This window comes from Hydra viridissima, unplaced genomic scaffold, assembly GCF_058129835.1.
Source record: "Hydra viridissima isolate aposymbiotic clone 2 unplaced genomic scaffold, HvirCarnegie_v1 scaffold_15, whole genome shotgun sequence".
Taxonomy (NCBI): domain Eukaryota; kingdom Metazoa; phylum Cnidaria; class Hydrozoa; order Anthoathecata; family Hydridae; genus Hydra; species Hydra viridissima.
The window spans coordinates 8,450,136-8,470,000 of NW_028324314.1; the positions used below are offsets into that span (position 1 = coordinate 8,450,136).

At 27.7% G+C, this 19,865-nt stretch overlaps 4 protein-coding genes across 6 annotated transcripts in view; all 4 read right to left on the minus strand.

Moving 5' to 3' along the window:
* Nucleotides 1-578: 578 nt before the first annotated feature.
* LOC149878503 (kelch-like protein 12) lies at nucleotides 579-4,895 on the minus strand. 2 transcript variants are annotated; one of them, XM_090072639.1, is made up of 7 exons: nucleotides 4,556-4,895; nucleotides 4,157-4,297; nucleotides 2,647-3,549; nucleotides 1,880-2,047; nucleotides 1,611-1,779; nucleotides 1,268-1,402; nucleotides 579-1,078 (listed from the first exon to the last, which is right to left on the minus strand). In XM_090072639.1, the coding sequence occupies exons 2-7, from the start codon at nucleotides 4,239-4,241 to the stop codon at nucleotides 658-660; spliced, it is 1,881 nt and encodes a 626-aa protein (XP_089928765.1). In that variant the 5' UTR covers nucleotides 4,242-4,297; nucleotides 4,556-4,895; the 3' UTR covers nucleotides 579-657. The 2 variants fall into 2 exon arrangements, with proteins under 2 accessions (XP_089928765.1, XP_089928766.1); XM_090072640.1 differs by having other exon boundaries at nucleotides 2,647-2,865; nucleotides 4,556-4,876.
* A 1,434-nt stretch (nucleotides 4,896-6,329) lies between these two features.
* On the minus strand, nucleotides 6,330-8,809 carry LOC149878504 (exosome complex component RRP42-like). Of its 2 annotated transcripts, none has more exons than XR_016447542.1 (7): nucleotides 8,287-8,809; nucleotides 8,023-8,117; nucleotides 7,761-7,920; nucleotides 7,576-7,646; nucleotides 7,263-7,405; nucleotides 6,981-7,136; nucleotides 6,330-6,592 (listed from the first exon to the last, which is right to left on the minus strand). XR_016447542.1 is itself a non-coding variant. In XM_090072642.1 (7 exons), exons 1-7 carry the CDS (start codon nucleotides 8,443-8,445, stop codon nucleotides 6,515-6,517), a joined length of 840 nt encoding a protein of 279 aa, XP_089928768.1. In that variant the 5' UTR covers nucleotides 8,446-8,809; the 3' UTR covers nucleotides 6,330-6,514. The 2 variants fall into 2 exon arrangements, 1 of the variants encoding a protein (XP_089928768.1); XM_090072642.1 differs by having other exon boundaries at nucleotides 7,263-7,383.
* On the minus strand, nucleotides 8,734-17,455 carry LOC145193217 (beta-catenin-like protein 1). Its single transcript, XM_090072641.1, has 17 exons — nucleotides 17,147-17,455; nucleotides 16,686-16,946; nucleotides 16,468-16,574; nucleotides 16,168-16,307; nucleotides 15,788-15,885; nucleotides 14,287-14,380; nucleotides 14,000-14,091; nucleotides 13,796-13,865; nucleotides 13,624-13,682; nucleotides 13,057-13,205; nucleotides 12,820-12,952; nucleotides 12,636-12,684; nucleotides 12,422-12,519; nucleotides 10,609-10,689; nucleotides 10,177-10,314; nucleotides 9,986-10,058; nucleotides 8,734-9,099 (listed from the first exon to the last, which is right to left on the minus strand). The coding sequence occupies exons 1-17, from the start codon at nucleotides 17,174-17,176 to the stop codon at nucleotides 9,011-9,013; spliced, it is 1,761 nt and encodes a 586-aa protein (XP_089928767.1). The 5' UTR covers nucleotides 17,177-17,455; the 3' UTR covers nucleotides 8,734-9,010.
* Nucleotides 17,324-19,865, minus strand: part of LOC149878505 (anamorsin homolog) — a 9,188-nt gene continuing 6,646 nt past the window's right edge. The window contains exons 6-10 of the mRNA XM_090072643.1: nucleotides 18,601-18,659; nucleotides 18,370-18,439; nucleotides 18,105-18,153; nucleotides 17,944-18,013; nucleotides 17,324-17,761 (exon numbers count right to left, since the gene is read on the minus strand). Coding sequence (XP_089928769.1) covers nucleotides 17,633-17,761; nucleotides 17,944-18,013; nucleotides 18,105-18,153; nucleotides 18,370-18,439; nucleotides 18,601-18,659 — 377 coding nt within the window. The 3' untranslated portion in view covers nucleotides 17,324-17,632. The remainder of the gene's footprint in view (nucleotides 17,762-17,943; nucleotides 18,014-18,104; nucleotides 18,154-18,369; nucleotides 18,440-18,600; nucleotides 18,660-19,865) is intronic.

Here is a 19,865-nt window from a genome sequence, read left to right on the forward strand (position 1 = left end):
GGAGCATTTATTTATTATTGTATTTGCATTTTTGTTAATATAACTATTTATATATCGAAAAAAAATAGTTTTTTGAAAAAGTTATTTAAAACAATTTTGTTAACAGCTCTGTATAAATTTATTTATGTTTTATTTTATCCTAATATATATTTTTAAATTATTTTTTGTGTTAAAAAAAAAAGATTAAAAAATTAAAAAACTTTTAGGACAGGTGATACATAAAATTAGTTAAAGAAAGATGTATTATTTATAAATTTAATTAAAGAGATATTCCAAGTCTTATACATTTGTATTAATTCCGTTACCTTAAAAAATTTTGAAAGTCCTACACACTTGAATATTTCGAATTTTTTTCCGGGGCATCTCTACTTTATTCTTTGGTTCGTAAAAAAAAGTAATATTTCTCTTTTGCTTTATTGTAAAAATCTTATCAACCCTCCCTGTGTTAAAGTGGTCAAAATACTAAAAAGATATTTAAGAAAATAAAGTATTAAACGATGTTTGAGTGGAAAGCAATTTATAACCCAAACCGAAAATCTGAAGTCGTTTGCTATTCGATTTTTATAGATATAATGTTGTTTATAAGCAAAATCTTGTCGATAAATAAAATGCTGTCTACAAAGTGTTTTAATTCTAAAAAATAGGATAAAAAATTAACTACGATATCAAACAAGAAGTTCCTTTGTTACTCTTCTGTCTAGGTTTTTGCTCATTCAACGTTGGATTGACTAGTATACCACACCTTATACCTGTTGCAGGTCGTGGTAAGCTTGAAATGCGCATCCATTCGTGAGTTACTAAGTCAAAGTATTCAACAGAATTCAAACTAACGCCATCCCATCCACCTACTACGTATATCTTCCTATTCATAAAAATTGCTCCAGCGTTAGATCTAGCAATGCTCATTGGCTCAATATTGGCCCATTCGTTACCTGAGATGCTAAAGAATTCACACGATCGCAGAGTATCGTGCCCATCATAACCTCCCATTACAAAAATTTCATCATTTACATTAACTGCACAAGGAAAGGAACGGCGATCAGACATTGGTGCTATCTCAGTGCTTGACCACACATCTCTAAAAAAAATGTTTTGCTTTTACTAAAAATTATTCAGCTCTTTCAAGGAACGAATTCTTTTTCTTAACTTACTAAAACCGAACTTTTAGTAGGAAGTGATTCGTATTAATTTGTTCATTTTTAATCCAAGATACGTAGTTGCATAATGTTTTTTTCAACAAAACAGTTTTTTTTAAAAAAATACCTACCTCTCTACATCATACGTTTCTATAGTGTTAAGAATTTGAGCACCGTCGTGGCCTCCCACCACAAATATGAAATTTCCGCAAGATACCGCACATGTGCAGCGTCGATGAGTGATCATAGGAGATACAAATTTCCATCTAAATAAAAACTTGTTTAGTGTTATTGAATTTTCATATTGATACGTCTTTATTGTGATATATTTAATGTTATCAATTTTTTTAAAAATTTTAAAAAAATTGATGAATTTTTAAAAAATAAAATTTTTTTGAAATACAAAATTTTTAAAAAATTTTCAAACAACCACAGTTACCATGTACTGCATTTGCCGCCATTTCAAAAAATTACCTGTCTGTGATAGGACAGTAGCATTCCACTGAACTTAGGGTTTGAGATCCATCAAAGCCACCAATGGCGTAGATATTACCAGCACACTCAATGACAGACATTTTACTTCGTCTTGCGTGTAAAGATGCAACGCTTAGCCATATGCCTTGCTCCATATCATATTTTTTCACTACAAATTTGTTGAGAAATATTCAATTTTTTGAAATAACAATATCAACGATTGGGTTTAACCAAACAATAAAATTGATACAGAAAAACGTCGTCGATACCAGTTTCTAGCATTTCAGTCGTATTTTCCCTTCCTTCAACTCGAGTAGTAGTTATTCCGCCAACAACAAACATCTCTCCGTTGAATGTTGCTAAACCGTGATAACCACGTTCCGGAACCATTCGGGGTAGTTCATTCCAACAGTTTTTAACCATGTTGTAAGTAAAAACTAAATTTTCAAGGCTCGCAAAAATAATAATAGCAGCAATTATAAACTAGTTGAAGTTAAATTAAAAAATTTTAAAATTTTACTAATTAAATTAAAAATTTTTTAAAAATTTCAGGCAAAAAAGTTAAGTACTTTAAACAAGTCAATTTTCAAATAAAAGTTTTTTTTTAAAACAAAATCGTATTGTTAGTACTCGTAAATAATACTGATTTATTTACTGATAAAAAAGACAGGTTTATCGATTTTTATCAAGGATTCTCCTAACCAATCAAACTATCTCCATCTCCATCCCATCTTCATTCTTTGGTATAAAATTAGACTGATAACTTTTATAAAAAAGTCAGAAATATATATAAGATAATCTCCAGAACTGTCTTGTACAGCAAATATCCTAATCGCATTAACAATTATAATAACAAACTTTACTTTTTACAAAGTTTAAGTGAAAACTACAATTTTAGTGATTATTTACCCTTTTTTTTGTTGGATTGAAAACTTGTTGAGAAAAATTTTCAAAAACAAAATTGTTTTAGAAAATAAGGGAAGCGAATAACCCAGGTAAAACGAATCAAATTTGATAACTATGCAAAAAACCTTACCAGTTGAATTTGTTGATGGCTCTCCATTTCCACCACAAGCTACTAATATTTCATTACCATTTTCGTATTTTCTTGGTCGCGTTCTAGCGTTTTGGCTGCCAATTTTTCGATTTGGAAGTAACAAGTAATGATGAGCTTCTAATAGAAGTTCCTTACATTTGGGAAACTCGTTGATTAAAGGTTCTGTTTCAATTCGATCAACTAGGTAATCTGGTGACACTAAAGGTAACCGGATAAGTGATAATAGACTTAAGAAATAAAGTTTCCGCATCTTCATGTCATACTTAATCCATCTTAACAAAGCCTCGTAAACTTGTTCCTCGTTAAGTACTCTCAGTTCATCACTAGCAAGGATTGGTTCTAATTGCATAGGCTGCATTTGAAGAAACTCATCGCAATCTACTACATATCCAAAGTTTTCGTGAATAAAGTTTGTTGTTACATTAAAAAGATTTTCACAAGCGTACGACTCTGCAAACTTTTGCATCCCAAGGCAATTGTTGACGGTTAAAAGAGTTTCGAGGAATCTGCAGCAAACATCTTTTAAAGATTTTATGAGCATCAGATTTGCAGCTTGTAAAACATCTTCCACATTATCGTTACTTAATGGAATACTTCCAGTGTAAATAAAATTTAACACCAGTTTCATAACTTCCAAACTAACGCTGTTAATCTCTATTATTTTTTCTTTGCTTTCTTTCATATTACCATTAAACATTGCGTAGAAATAATCGGAACATGAAGCAAGTATAAGTTTGTGTGCAGAGAATTCGTGCCCATCAAGTCTAAGCGTGACATCGCAGAATCCAAGTTGACCGTGTTGCCTTAAACTATCTACTCTTTTTAGAACGTCTTTTAGATGGTTTTCTTCTACGTGAGTGGCTTGGGTGTCTTTCTTGCTTGCTGTAAGAAACATAATTATTGTAAACATCTACTTTATCCAATATTTGATAATAGAATGATGTAATAAGTGAGACATATTTTAACGTTGAGTTGATCCAATCAAAGATGCTCTTGTAACGTCTCTTGTGTCACTTTTTAACGGTTTATCTATAACTTCAACATAAAATTTGACGTCATCTATAGTAATGAAGCCCTTATAACTGAGCTTATGTCAAGGAAGATATTAAATGATTGATTTTACGGAATGAAACTTATTCCTGATTGTATAGTTTTTTTTTTAAAAAAAAAAAAAAAAAAAAAAAAGGTATTTGTATAAATATCATAAAACGTCAATTTATTGTAATTTTATTTGGTGTTTTGTTGTTTATAGTTAGAATAATTTTTAACAGCTAATTCAAGAGTAAAAACTATTTTAACTTAATATTGAACTTGTTTGTTTTTGTTGAGATGTAGTTTCAATTAACTTGAACAAAATATAAAGTAGAAAAAGCAGAGCTGTATCAGCACTGAGAATAAAAAAAGAGGCTGTACCAACACTTAGAACAGGAAATTAGGGTTTGCATAATTCAGACCAGTCAATGTTTGATACTTATTTTCAAATACTTACTGGCTTTTTTAAACGTTGATTTTGGAGGTTCATTCTTGTTAAAACAAAACATTTTAGAAAGGTGAACGTTTACTCTAAGCCTCATATTGATGACCAGAGTACAAACCTTTAAAGAATAGTGATTATGATCATAATCTATTCCTAAAAAAAAAACAATAAAAAAACAATAGTTATCATTGAGAATCTAAAACTGAACTATAAGTTTAAAAGTTAATGCATAATGATAAAGAAATTAATTGCATAAACGCGAATATTTCGGACACTTAAGAATATTAACGACTGGTAAAGATAACTAATCATTCAGTAAGTTATAAACGGTTGCAAGGAAGTAATTCCTTGAAGAAAAGCCCTCCTAAATTAAAATGCGTTTCATTTTAAAACTACTTCAATCCTACTAACCTTTGGTAACCTATCTCTATTCAAATCTTATTCCGACTCACACCTAAACCCTAAACCAAACTCTATCTTCTTGATACCATTATGAAGAAGTCAGTAAATTATAAAAAAAATACGTATTGGTAATTCGCTATGATGGCTCACGAAGTGGTTTGAGTAATTTATGAGTTTCCATAAACTTCGAGCAACTTTACTGTCAGAATTGCTGCAACTAAATATGTTTAAAAAATGTGCTTTTTGGCTATTAGGCCATGTATTTCTATTTCCTCACGGTTTATTTTGTATTGGTTTATTTTATCATGCGGCGACTAAATAAACTGGCAACAGTCAACTCATTCTGAAATATCTGAATTTGCAATTGTGAAAATGCGCAAATGTTCAGTTAAATAAGTTTATCAATATTTAATTTTTTTTTGTTTTCAATTGTTTCAAGTTTTTTAAGTTTTAAAAATTATCATTTGTCCAGGCCTTACATTTTCATTAAAAGACCATGTCAATATATTGGCATCTTGTAAACTATAATGCACTGAGCCAAGAACTCAATTTAATAAAAGTTTTTGTCAGTGTCGAAATTAAGATTTAGTTTTTAACAATCATCAGCATCTTTCATACCAGTTAATTATGAGAAATACAATCCTGGTATGTGTTTTTTTTTATCAAAATTTACAAGCCTAGATTTTAGAAAGTATTTTTTGTTCTCTGCAAGTTTGAAATTCTTGACTTGTGGCTCGTTTAACAAAAAACCGATTCAATTAGAGAACGCATTTGTAAGTCATAAACGAATATTTAAATAGATGTTGGAGGTTGTGTTACACGTTATATCTAGTTGAAAATTTTATTTAAGTATTAACCTCAATTGTTTAACAGAGAAAAATACTTTCTAATATTTCAATTTATAATTCATTTTGAACTATGTTTCTATTATAATTAATCAATAATATCTATTGAACTTCTTTTTTTTTTTTTTTTTTTTATCAAAAAAAAGGAGTTTTCTTTTTTTAAGGCTTCTCCTATTTTTGCTCCCGATTGAGATACATTGAGAAGCAATAGAGAAAAACAATAGAAGACATGTAAATGTTCTTTTCGGAAACACTTACATATGAGAACCAGTTGCAAATTCAACAAGCCAATCTCTTGAAATCGATATTGTTACCGACCATTTCATTTCAGTTTAAAAAGTACATCGGCCCGAATTTAAAGAATTCAACGGTCCTACAGATTTCGTTTGATCTGTAAAATTCATTTTTTAAGTTTTAACGCTGAGCGAAGAAACAAAATTTAAACGTGAAATGAAAAACGATGTTATTTGACAAATCATTTTTCCTAGCAGACTATAAATGACTCCAATTGTTGATTTTTAAAAACTATTTACGCAAATGCTATTTTATAACTATGATTACGGTATAAAAACTTATAGCTTATAAAGCACTCACCTGTTTGCAAAGCATTTTAACAACTGTTACGTTACGACGAAGTTTTTTTAATCGAATTTTTGCCCAAAAAACAAAACAATTTCAAGAATTTTCAACTCTTCTTAATCGAAGCAAAGAGAAAAAAAAAAAAAAAAAAAAAAAAAGAAAACACAACGATCTAAAAATAATAATAAAAAAACAACTAAATTACGAGTTAATATTTATTTTATGATTTTAAGAATTATATTTAGACATCAGATAAATATTTTGCTAAAAACGATTTTTTAATAGAGTTATTTTAAACCCAACTTATGTTTCGCGAAAGACTTCGAGAAAATTTTCGAAACATAAATCGACAGCTGTCGCAATTTCTCTACAATATTAATAAAAGAACATCTGTCGCTAATCAAAATACATCGAAGACGTATTCAAATAAATGCCCAGACAGTTTTTCTTTCACCCACACGCGTCAATTAGACTTCCGTGTCCACCAAAATCATACTATATATAGTCCATTTTCTATTTGAACTAATGCGTTGGTTACTTTAAATCAAACCCACTCTACAGTCTGCTTTTCCAAAACAAGGTCGAGTTGATCGTTCACTATTCGTCCAATCTTTCTCCCGACCTAAAAAAAAAAAAGAATGCCATTTTATGACGATTTTAGTGACCTCAGCATCATAGGATGTTGCTATTAAAAGAAACAAAGAAAAACTATAAAGATTTTTAAGTGAGCTTACGAGATTTTTTAATATATTTTACCGAATGCACAAAAAATATATTTTACCGAATGCTTAAAAAATAATACTTAAAAAAAAATGGATAGAGCTTTTATCACCCGGAGATGAATGAACAATTTTGAAAAGTTCTTGCCGATAAAATAGATTAAACTTAACATAAAAAAAAAACAGCAACTTTGAATCCACGAAAAGGTGTTGCTTATTTAAAGCATAAAATTTAAAAGATATTACAATAAATTTAGTGGTAGTAAAAACAAAAGAAAATTTTGATCGTACTTTCAGCATTTCAAATAAAAGATCAGGATTAATTCCGCCGCCAGCATGTTTCTGTAAACTGCAAACGTTTCCTTTCTGATTAATCGACACCAGTAGCTGAGCATCACTACATACTTCTTCTTCAGCAGTTGCGTCAACTATATAGCGATCTCCTATCTAAAATTGCGAATATATTTATTAAAAATAGGTTTTTCAAGTTAATTTAGAGCGCTTAGTAGCTATTCAAATTGAATGTAAACTATAGAACTTTTTAAAAAATATATATAAAATCTACTGACATACTTTGTTCAAAGTGATAAGTATAGGAACATTTGAGATGTCAACTGGCAGAGAATCGTAAGGATCATCAGATACCTCAATGCTTTTTTCTGAGCCATCACCAATCACAGACAAAGTCGGTATCCTCGAGAAAAAAAATGCAGAAACTAAAATTTAAGGATGGTTGTGTTATTCATCTCAACTGTTGAACGCTGGAGATGCGGTGATGAGATAGGGGAAGATGAGTACAGGATGAAAATAAATTTAAAAAATAATCAAACACTTAAAAAAAAAAAAAAAAAAAAAAAAAAAAAAAAAAAAAAAAACCGCTTCACACCTTGTGTTATGAAGGGCTGCTTTAACTGCGATAGAAAGGGCATCAAATAAATTGCCACCACATTCCAACACCTCAATTAAAAAACATAATTTTAGAAAATTTATTTAAAAATAAATAAATCGTGAATGTCATGACACACTTAAAACCTTGTACATAAAAAATTTCTAAACCCTTCTAGTCATTACCAAAGCATCAATATATAATATCCAGCATGCCTTTCCCGGTATAATACACAATTTCTCTAAATCTAATGCCCCAGAAAACGTATTTTGTAATGCAGTACTTAACTCTGTAGCTAAGTCATCCCCTCCTCTACCTTCAAAAATAGGTGATGCATTTGCAGAGCTGAAAGTAAAAAAAAACAAAAACAAAAAACAAATCTAAAAACTAAAAACTAACAACTAAATACCGACTAAAAGTTGTAAAAAATGATTTAAAAAAAATTACCAATCAACAAAGAACTCTACCCTCCCCAAGCCAGACTTTGATGGTAGTGGCTCACAGATCTCTGCTTTTACACCGATCAAAACATTCGTACCAGCCTGATAAAACGTTTCAAATATTTTGAGTTTGATTTGCAGCAAAATTGAGGCAATCGCAGCAAAACTCATCAAATTTTATGGTTTGTAATATTTATGGTAATAACATTACAATAAAAAGCATGTTTAACAAATAAAAACATTCATGAGGAAGAAGAAAAAGAAACTTTACCAATTTTACTTGTGCTGATCCACTGGTATTTGATATGACTCCTGTTTGAACTGTAATTGATCTATAATCATTACATGATCTCCCATCTGTTCGGAAATCATCTTCAATTCCTGTTATGATGAAATACTTCTCTTCTTCAGAAAGCATAGTGGTTGCCATATTAATAAAATATTCTTTAAATCAAGAGGTAACATTTAATGAAACCATAATGAAAAATAATGTAAACAGAAACCATGAAATGAATACATTCAATAAAAAATAAAATAACATGCAACCAAAGTTCATCTTATATTTGCAACATTTAAGATGGAAGAAAAGTAAGAAAAATAAAATGATGATGTGAAGAATAAATCTGAAACTTTTATTTTAATAGTTCAATTATCTGATTGAAAAACAATTATGTAAATATGTAAATTATGATAATGTAAGAGAAAAAAAAAAAGTCAATTTTAAAGGTAATACATTTATTACTTAATACTAATGTTACCAAAGAGAATTTATAGTATATGTAATCAATGTGGTTATTTTTCTGACATCTTTATTGTTTCAAAGAGAGTCATTAGCAACTTTGCCAAAAAATTCAAGGTTTGTATTGCTCTATCCACTTCATTTCAAAAGAATTAGATAAGCTTGCTCAACTAAAACTTTTCTTTTTAGGTGTCCGATCAAACGCATTTTTATCAAAGACTACCCCATTCAAATATGTACTTATAGAACACTTCATTTAAAACCGATCTACTAAAGAAAGTAAACGCCTCCTTTCCATCTCAGCACTTTCATTGGTTGTTGAATCACCTATGTGACCAGCATATTCTAAAATACAAACAAAAACCTTTAATAAAGAAATCTTTAAAGAGCTGCAAGCTCTTATTCTAAACTAACTTTTATTTCTTTCAAAAATTTTTAAGTCAAATCTTTTAAATGTTTATTGAAAGTACTTGGCTAATACTTCCTTCTAATACTTTTAAATTTAGTATTTGAGTTTTGTAATGCCAACCTTTTTTAATATAAATTTTTTAGATATTATTGAAATTAGATATTTTATGTTTGACAGCTTATTGTTTTGTGTATTATTTTAGAAGTTAATCTGTAAAGTTTGAGTTAAATATTTCATAATTATTACAAAAATCAAAAATATAAATAGACTAATAAAAAAAAACTAATAATGTTAAGTGATGGGGCCAAACAAAACAAAACATCAATAGTAAGCCATATTTCAACCAATATCAAATAACAATTTATCATTCTTCTATTTATAATTGTATATTTACAACTGTATATTTTCTTTTCAGAATTTAAAACTTTTCAAAACCAAGAAAAGAAACTAAAAAATTATGAACAGAGGAGCAGTTGCAATCGCAACTTTTATTATGTTTTTAACTCTGCATCAAATATCACAAAAACTCACAACACTTTCAACATTTTGATGATTGTAAATCTTTTACATTGAAAAAACAAAAAGATTCAAGCAAAACTGACATTTAAAAGGATGACGTTCAAAAACATGTTAGTGAGCTTTAAATATTTGATTTTAACCTCACTCATTTTTTAGTAAAAAAAAATATAAAAGAAATATTCTACAGAAACATCTTGTTTTAGGACATTCTCTTAATAAGCACATGAAAGATAATTTTTTTAATTGTATGAAACCACAGATTAAAAAAAAGACAACAACAATCTGTCAAACTTTATAAAATACCTCTCATCACTTGCTTGATTTGTTTCATTGAACCTCCATGCTGACTCAACAATGTTATAACTCTTTGCTTTATCTAAATGAACAAAAAAAAAACAAATTGAAAAAGAAACCATAATAATCATTATGATTAATATTATTATTTTGTTAATGTTATCATAATAATGGTTTCTTACAAACTTTAGAAAACTTACAGAACCAACCCCAGAGCAACATGCTTCTAACATAATGCAAACAATAGACTGCAAGATGAATAATCCTGCATCCAGCCTCTTTAGATAAAACATATCTTCCATGGCTTCATCGATTAGCTCACCTTGTTCTTCTAAATCCTTTTTTAAAATTTTAATGATATGATTTTTTAATTTCTTTTTTTTTTTTTTACTTTATGAAACATTTTTTTTATCTAAAGACGAGTTATTTTGTAAAAATAAAGTTTATCAGTACTAATACCTGAATTAGTTAAAATGGTTTAACCAATTATATCATAATTTATACAAATAACTATTTATAAATTACAGAAATAGTTGGGTGTTTGTAATTAAATCTTTAAGAAAAAAAGGAATTTTTTTAAATTTTACTTTTTTGCAATAAATGCAACGAACAACAATAATAAAATGACTCACATCTTTTTCTCGTTCAATTCTTGCATCTGCATCCTGGACTCTGCGCTGATACTTAAAATAAAGTTCCATGAGACGATCCAACTAAAATTTAAACAATCAAGTATTTTATTCACAAGTGTCAAATTTGTAAGTCTTCTAAAGGCTTTTTTACTTTTTTCTATCAGAACTTTCATTAAATGTAGAATAATAAATAGTAATTAAAAAGAAAATTCTTTTGTTATGTAATAACTTATATTTAGAGTAATTTATATTTAGAAAAATTATATTTATAAAAAAAAAACTTTTGAAATTAATTATTATATATTAACAATTTTATCCCTACTTATAAAATTGGATATATACATATACAGTATGTGCCAAAATTATCACCATGTTTGAACAAAGAAATATTATATATTTTTTTTAATAGAAAAACTGTGAAAAAAAAAAGAAATTTTAGTTTTATTAATTAAATTTAAGACTTAGCTAACTGAAAATATTGCTTTTTATTAAATTTAGAGGATATTGAATTTTTTTTTTTAATTTTTATGTGAAGAGCGAATGGTGACAATTTTGTTGTAAATGAAAGCAATTAACATATTTGCCCACAGTTAATTAGCCATACAACATAAATTAATAGCCTTATGATTAAAATGATTGAGTTATCAACTTTTCACAGATTTTTAACGATTAAATATCATTTAAAGTTTGATTTAGTTTATAAAGCATAAAAAAAGTATTGTTATTATCATCATGAGGAAAATAAATCTTGAACTAGAAAAAAATATTGTGGAAAGGCTTAAATCCAGACAATCTTATCATGAAATCGCTGCTGAGTTCAAAAAGTCTCATAATCTCATATATAAAATTATATTTACGCAATAATTTAGAAGTAAATAAGCCTAAAAGTGGTCAAAAGAAAAGTTTTACACCAAGAGACCAAAGAGCAATCGCTTGTTTAGTTGCTTCTAGAGAGTCTAAAACTGCAAAGGATGTTACTAATTTAATGAATAACAGCTATGGGACTCATGCTTCAGTGCGGACAGTCAATAGAGAGCTCAAAGGAATTGGTTTTCAATCCAGAAGAAAAATCAAGAAGCCATTGTTGGTTTCTCCTCACCGCCAAGCTTGTTTAAATTATGCTAAACTTCATGCACACATGACTTTTGATGACATTTATGACTGGATTTGGACAGATGAAAGTAAAACTAATATGTTTGGATCAGATGGTATAAGATATACTTGGAGCCTAATTCACCATTAAGTGCTCGAGATGTTACATTAACCATTAAATATGGCAGAGGAAAACTCTTGTTTTGGGGATGTTTCTGTGCTCGTGGAGTTGGTGAATTAGTGAAAATTAATGGAATAATGAACGCTGATGACTTTATCAACATTCTTATGGTCAGATATTTCAAGTCCCTTCAAAAATGGGGCAGAACTCTACGTAACACGATGTTCATGCAAGAAAATGACCCCAAGCATAAGGCTGATAAGACCATTAAATTTATTCATGAGAAGAAATTGAAAGTTGTTGACTGGCCAGCACAAAGCCCTGATATATATATATATACATATATATATATATATATATATATATATATATATATATATATATATATATATATATATATATATATATATATATATATATATATATATATATGTATAAGCATTAGAGGAAAAATAATTCTGGAAAGTTAGTATTAAGCAGAATGGCAACAAAATTTAGCAGTTTAAGAAACAGCAGAAAAATGATCTTTGATTATCTATAAGGTTTAAATATCCTGATTTAAAACAAACTGAATTTAGAAGAAAAAAATCTTTAAAATACCTTAATATGATCTTCTTCAACAAACTTTTGCACCAAGCGAGAGCGATTACTACCAGTTAAGTGTCTGAACAATGAAGCAATAATGCTACAAGTGTGCTCTGAGTAGAAAAAAATTAAATAACAATAACCATTAAAATAATGCTTTTTTTCTTTCTTTGAAAAACCTTAAAAATATTGGAAATGATATTGACTTTTATTTCATCAATTTAATTACCTTCGCATTCCTCTTTACTATTTCCTGTTTTCTTATTTCTTTTAGGAGGCTGTTATGAATAGAAAGCAAAAAAAAAAAAAAATGTTTTCAAAATAGCTTTTCTTTTTAAAACTTTGATACTTTTATGTACTAATTTATAAAAAAAATATTACACAAATAACTAAATTATCAAAATTTCTCTCACCTTCATAAATAGAGGAAAAACACATCGCAAACCTAATATATCAACAAATTTATTGCAATTATCACCACCATTTTCACCAGTCATTGTGTAGGCCAACACCTTTAATGCACTTGATCTACTCATTTTCTTTTCTCTAAAAAACAAACCACAATAAGAGTTGATTCTAACATGTTTTAGACAAAATGAAATAAAAAATACCTTAAATCTCAAAATTTACAAATTCTTTGTTTTTTTTACCTAAGCATAAGAATCATAAGTTGAAGGCCTTCTCCTTTTAAGAAAAGTTCTTTATTTGAAGGAAAAAGTAATGCAGAGCATAAACAACTAAATAAATTCTCCATGTATTCGATCTCTTCCTGATTGTTGGGATTATGACCTTTGTACGCCTAAGAAAATTATTAAACAAAAAGAAATTATAAAAATGATAATTATTACTAATTGTACATTAAAATAAATGTAAAAGCAACATTTAAATAAAAATTTAATCCTCTATTTTTTAATCAAATAACTTTTAATTGTAAAAATAGTATATAAACCTATGTTGGAAAGTTAGCAACCAATTGGATTTTTATCAACTTGAAACACATTAAAGTTTTACTAATTTTACAAGGAGACTGGGATTTAAAAAGCATAAATAACTAAAAGTTCATTAATAAGAAAATAGGTTTGTAAGTTTGATAATTCAAATGGAAACTTATAACTTGTATTTTCTGGAAAATTTACATATTGCCAAACTTTCCAATGATAATGTTTTAAGAGAGAAAAACATCACTTTCTACATCAGGATGAGAATTAAATATATACTGCAAGAGCTTGTAAAAGGCTGTCAACTCCATTAGAATCACCCAACAGCTGACGATTCTCTATATATATAAAAAAAAAAAAAAAAATCATACAATTATTATTAATTATATGTTGATGATTCTGTAGTGGAAACACCACAACTTCAATGAATTTATAGTTTAGTTAAATTTACCTTCATGATTTTGCAACATAATGGAAATTATTTCACTGGCATACAACTTGTTATTGTCAAAAACTTTCCTCTAAAAAAAAAAAAAATAAAAGTTTTATGTTGAGCTTATCTCTAACTGCTTACATATCTTCAATAATGTATTTTTATATTATATAAAAGATGATGTTAAAAAATTAGTAAATTTTTTTTAAAGGTTTGATTTACCTTTAGTCTTTTGAGAAGCCAAGTGAGCAAACCTTGTTGCCCAGCTGTTATACAAACATCAGGATGAAACTCAGCTAGATTCTCAATCACAGCTGAAAGTAACTTTTACTATTATTTTCGTCAATTGTATATAAAATATATCTCAATATATTTATACAGTTTTTACAACTGTTCTAATATAATATTCTTACAAAAAAAAAGTTAATTATATTTATGAATATGTTAAAATGGCATTTAAAATTAGTAGTAAAAGAAAACTTGTTAAAGACTCTGTAAATTATAAGTACCTAAAGTGTGATGCACACCATCAAAATCCTCCTTTTGTCTTTCATCTAATCTTTGAAGGTTTTGCAGCAATACATTTGTTACTTGACCTTCTAACTAAAAAAAATAGTGAGAATGTAAGGGCAAGATGAATGATCTAGGGACAATTTACAGGCATATACTGCCAGCTTGAAACTAGCTATAAAGGGGGCCCCAAAAGTTACTTCCTGATTTGGTTTGATAACAAATTTTTATTGAATTTTACAAGTATACAAAGTGTTAACAATAAATGCAAATTTAAATCTTATAATTTTTTTACAGTAAGTTATGAAAAGTATGTCTAATAGACCCAATTTAAGCGCTAACAAGTTGGGGCTTATATTATTAAATTCTCCATAACAACCCAGCAAACCCTGTGATATGTTTGATCTAAAGTTAGTGGTATGTTCATGTATACTTCAGACTTCAAAAAAAGTGTGGAGCTGTAAACTCTGGTGACCTGGCAGGTTAATTAAAATCACTGTATTTGGAGATGATGCAGTTCAGAAAAATCTGTCACAATACATCTATTGTTTCTTGAGCAGTATGGGCCATAGCACTATCCTGTTAAAACCATATTTTCTGAAGTCCTAATTTATTTAATTCTGGCACCAATAAATGCTTAATCATTTGTCTGTAGCATGTATGGTTGACTGTAGTTGTGTCACCTTCAAAAATACAGTCCAACCATAAATTGGGCAGTTACTCTGCACCATACAGTAATCTTATGAGGATGTAAAAGCCTTGAGTGAGTTTTCCATGGACTTTTAATTTGGAGCAACCTACAACTTTGTTTACTATTCCATTCAGCTCAAAATGAACTTTGCATGACATTAACAGTTTTGCAGTAAAACCTGGAATTTCATTTTTTTTCATTTGGAATTTCATTACATAGAATTGGTGCTTGGGTGTATTTCAGATGTTTTTGATGGTCTTCAGTTCTTGAATTAACTGTATCTTGATTGAAATAAGTGTCTGACTGCAAGAACCAGTACCACGATGATTTTGAAATCTATTGCACTTTTCTTATTGATTTTTCTGGATAATCTTGTAAACTTTCAGCTACATACTTTTGTTTTCTTTGTTTTATTTTTTAACTGTGTTTGAAATTCAAATTGTATTGCAATAATTTCATGTATACATCAGCATTATTGGAGCAAATTGTTGTGGAGTGTAATTATCCATTTAAAATTTTTTGGAGTTTATCTACAATTATCTGAAAATAAAATGCCAAAAAAGTGATTAATTTAGAAGCAAAACAAAAAAGATAATAACTTTTGGGACACTTTGCATTACTGATACTTGTCACACACATGTACATACTTCAGCAACACATCCCTATGCTGAAGCAAAGCATATACTATCATACTCAATAAATACTGGTAACAAAATAAATATTGGTGAAAAGATAGATATTAGTAACAAAAAAAAATAGGTATAATAAAATGGAACAAAAAAAAATATTCAATTGCAACATTTACTAACTAAGGCTTCAACAAGAATATTAGCTTCTACTTCACTGTCCTGCAGCATATCAGTGTCAGTCAATTCTTGTAATAAATGGACTATTGCAATTGAAATATCTAACATAAAACATTTAGAATAACAATTAAAGATGAAATAAAAACTACAACAAAACAAAGTGCATTTTAAAATAATCATAAGCATGATGTATATTTTTAAATTATCATTAAGATAATCATGATAAATTATTTACAAAAATATTTAAAATTTGGGTTTAAAAACAGGTTCAAAAATGTATCAAAAAAAGTCTCTTATTTTCGTTTTCAAAACTCCTGCTAACTTAACTTAAATTTAACTAATTGGAAAATAAGACATTAACAAATTTATCAACAACCACCAACCTGTGTTTGGATGATTTAACAAACCAAGTACAGTGGAAACAGCATTGAGCTTAATAAATGTTTCATAGTATTCTGGAACAGTAGCTAGAACATGAAGCTTTTGAATTTCATCATGAAGTTCCATTTCAGATTCCATAAACCTAAAAAAGAATAAACATTTTAAAATTTAGTTAAAAATTATTGAATCATAATTAAGTAACAAGATGTTGAAGTTTGCATTTGTAAATGAATAGTAAATACTTAAAAACTATGAAAACTTTAGAAAAACTAAATACACTGCAATTTGTATTAATCACTCACTTTTGAGGCTGGTCAGGAAACTTTATCCTCATCTCTTGATTTTTAGTAACTTTTTTTTCAAATGTCAATATATATTTTTTAATAGTTGATTCATTGATGGCTTCTACCTGAATATGAATTATCCAGAAAAAAAACCAAATAAAAGAAAATAAACTTTTTGATGCAATAATCTAAAGAGTAATTTATCATCTAATTATAGCCTAAAAGTGATCAAATACCTCTTCATCATTTTCAACCATATTCAGAAGTTTTTCTTTCTCCTCATCTGTCATTCCAACTTTTACAGATTTGACTGTTGATACATCTTTGTTTACTGGAGCAGCAGGTGCAGGATTTTGTTGTGGTTCAGTAGTGTTTGCTTTTTTCAAAATTTTCTTAAACTGGTATGTCTCAGATTCTTCTTCATTGTTTGAGATTCTTTTAGCTTTAGGTCTTCGCTCAAACTGATCAGGAACACGTCTTTTTGTACCTTTTTGAGGCTAGGAGAATATCAATTATATTAAAGCATTCCAAATAACTTTCACTATACATACATACATGCATACATACATACATACATACATACATACATACATACATACATACATACATACATACATACATACATACATACATACATACATACATACATATACATACATAAGTAAGTTAATTTAACATAGAGGGTAATATAAATCACCTGGTATTTAAGAAGTTCACCAACATCCATTTTTTAAATACAAATCAGAAGATTTATTTATTCTTTACCTAAAAGATAAAAATATTAACATAAACATTGCCAACGATTGCAAACAAAAAGTAAAACTTGCTTTCATATTTTTATTTAAAACCAAGACATTTGAAGCATAAACACAATAAATTTAAACTGATTTATTTTTGCAATACTAATACATAACAAAAAACTTTCAATAAACACAAATAAAATATTTATTTCACTACTGTAAATCATCATGCAAACATTTACAAGAATGAATACTGATTTACATTGATCATTTACATAGATGATGATAGTTCATTAAGACTTTTTTTAGAGAAACTATCATTTCACATAATTTAACTGCCTGATTATCTTATTAATTTGCTCATAATATAATACAAGTGTCATACAAATACAATCTTCTTTTTTAGGCACTAGTATTATGTCATAGGTCTTTTATAGTACAGTCTATGTTGGTATAGCTTCTACATCTGGTTTTAGTTGTCTATCAGAGAGGGTTATTTGATCACCAGGTTTAAATGGTGGCATCCCAAGGTAAGGACAACTGGCACATCGAAACGCATCTCCCAAGTAACACTGAAAACAATTCAATAAAAATGATTCCTCTTAATTTTGTAAATAACAAAGATTTCCTTTTAGATAAGGTTTAGGTAACTTTTTTTAGGCAACTTTAGTTAAAACTTTTGATGAAAATCAAAAGTTATTTTAGGTAATTTTTAGGTAACTTTAGTCAAAACTCTTGAAGAAAATGTACTAACACTTCCACAAGCAGACTTTGGTTTCACAGGTGCATTTTCTTTTTCTAATTCCTCTGCCAGTCCACAAGTACTGAAAATTCAATAAGATAACATTGAAAAAAAAAAAAAATTCATTAGACTCACATAAAAAGTATTTTGCTTTAAAAGATATAAAAAGTTACCATCCTTTGCAAGCTTTTCGCTTTCCAGCATTATTAGTTCCACAATCACCTGGAATGGAAATAAGTAAATATAAAATTAGGATAATAATTTACATTTGTACTATTGTTAAAACTCCTATAATAAACTGTTCTACAAACTTGTAAATAAACATTTAAAAAACTCATAAATAAACGGATTTTAAATGATGAAGCACCAAACTAAAACATTTTGTTAATGTTTAAAGCCAGTGTAATTTAAAAATCAAGCAACAACAGAATGCAATACTTTTAATTGTAGAAGCATCTGGCCGAATAAAATCTTCAGAATCCAGCAATGCATCTGAGTCAATTATATCCTATCAAAAGAAAAAAAACAAACATTATTTCTCTCATAAAAGTGAGATATTTTTAACAAAAAACGGAGAACAAGTATTAAAGTTGTAATCTATCTAATTTTCAAAAGAATTAAGTCCATCAAATTTATACAAAAAATTAATTAGCTAAAATGCAAACTTACTACTTCATCATCTTTCATGTCTAGTGCAGATAACGTCCATACATTATTAGCTTTATCATCTATATCAAAATTGAAAAAGAAAAGAAAAAATTGAAGTTAAACAATGAGTACATAATTCAAAACCTTAAACGCAAAAAAATAATATCCTATATTTATTTTTATACCTTTTATACAAAAGCATCCAACATTTTTCAAATTTTAAACAAAAAGCAAATACATTTTGATAAAAACTAGTTTAAAACAAAAAACAGAAAAAGAATTGTAGAACACTATGCGTGACAAGGCTTGAATTAATGTAAAAAAAATGTAATGGCAAAAATTTTTCATACTTTTATTACACCACCACCCTCATTTAAAATAGTAAGAGGGCAAAAATGTGTTTTTTTAAATGGTTTTATGTAGTTACATTTGCTTATATAATATATAGCATGATAAGTATTATAATGTACCTATTTTGCAGCTTTGAAATAATAACATAAGCATTAGATAATCTAACAGGCGAGCTTTTTTCGAAATCAATAAACTTTCTTTTATATAAATCACTGATTTATTTTTTCATACTTTTTGATTATGTTAAATAGTAACTTTAAATAACTATATTTAAAATAAAACTGACATCAAAAACTTTAAAATAATTAAATGTGTTGAATAAAAAGAAACATAAACCACTCGCATACAAGGTTAAACTAAATTTTTAAAACCAAACAACTCTTCATTCAAAAGTTAAATTCGACCACTATTCATACAAATATTTTAGTCAAATGCATTTTAGAGATCTATTATTTAAATATCTTTTTACAGATAATTACATTTTAACTATAAAAAACAGAAAAAGCAAAATAATTTTTTTTTAAGAATTAATTGTCAAACTATGAATGATATGAATGGATTTAATGTTGAAGAAAAATGTCTTCAATATTAACATGCATTCAATTGTGTCATTTAAATTATATGCATAGATTTGTAAACTCATTACTATGAAAATGCTGTTTCCAAACAAAATGACTTTCCCTTTGTTACCCTTAGTTTTCCCTTTGTCCACTTATATGAAAATACTTTTTATTAGTCTCTTCTTTCAATAAGATTTTTGAAACAATTTAATTATTTATTTCATTATTAATATCTAATTGCTAAATAGTTTAACTAAATTACTTTACTTAAACTAAATATTTATTTTCAGAATTTTTTTTAATAAAAAAAAATAAAAATTTGATTGCTAAAAACACTTGTCACTAGCATTCAAAATGTAATGCAAATTGCAATTG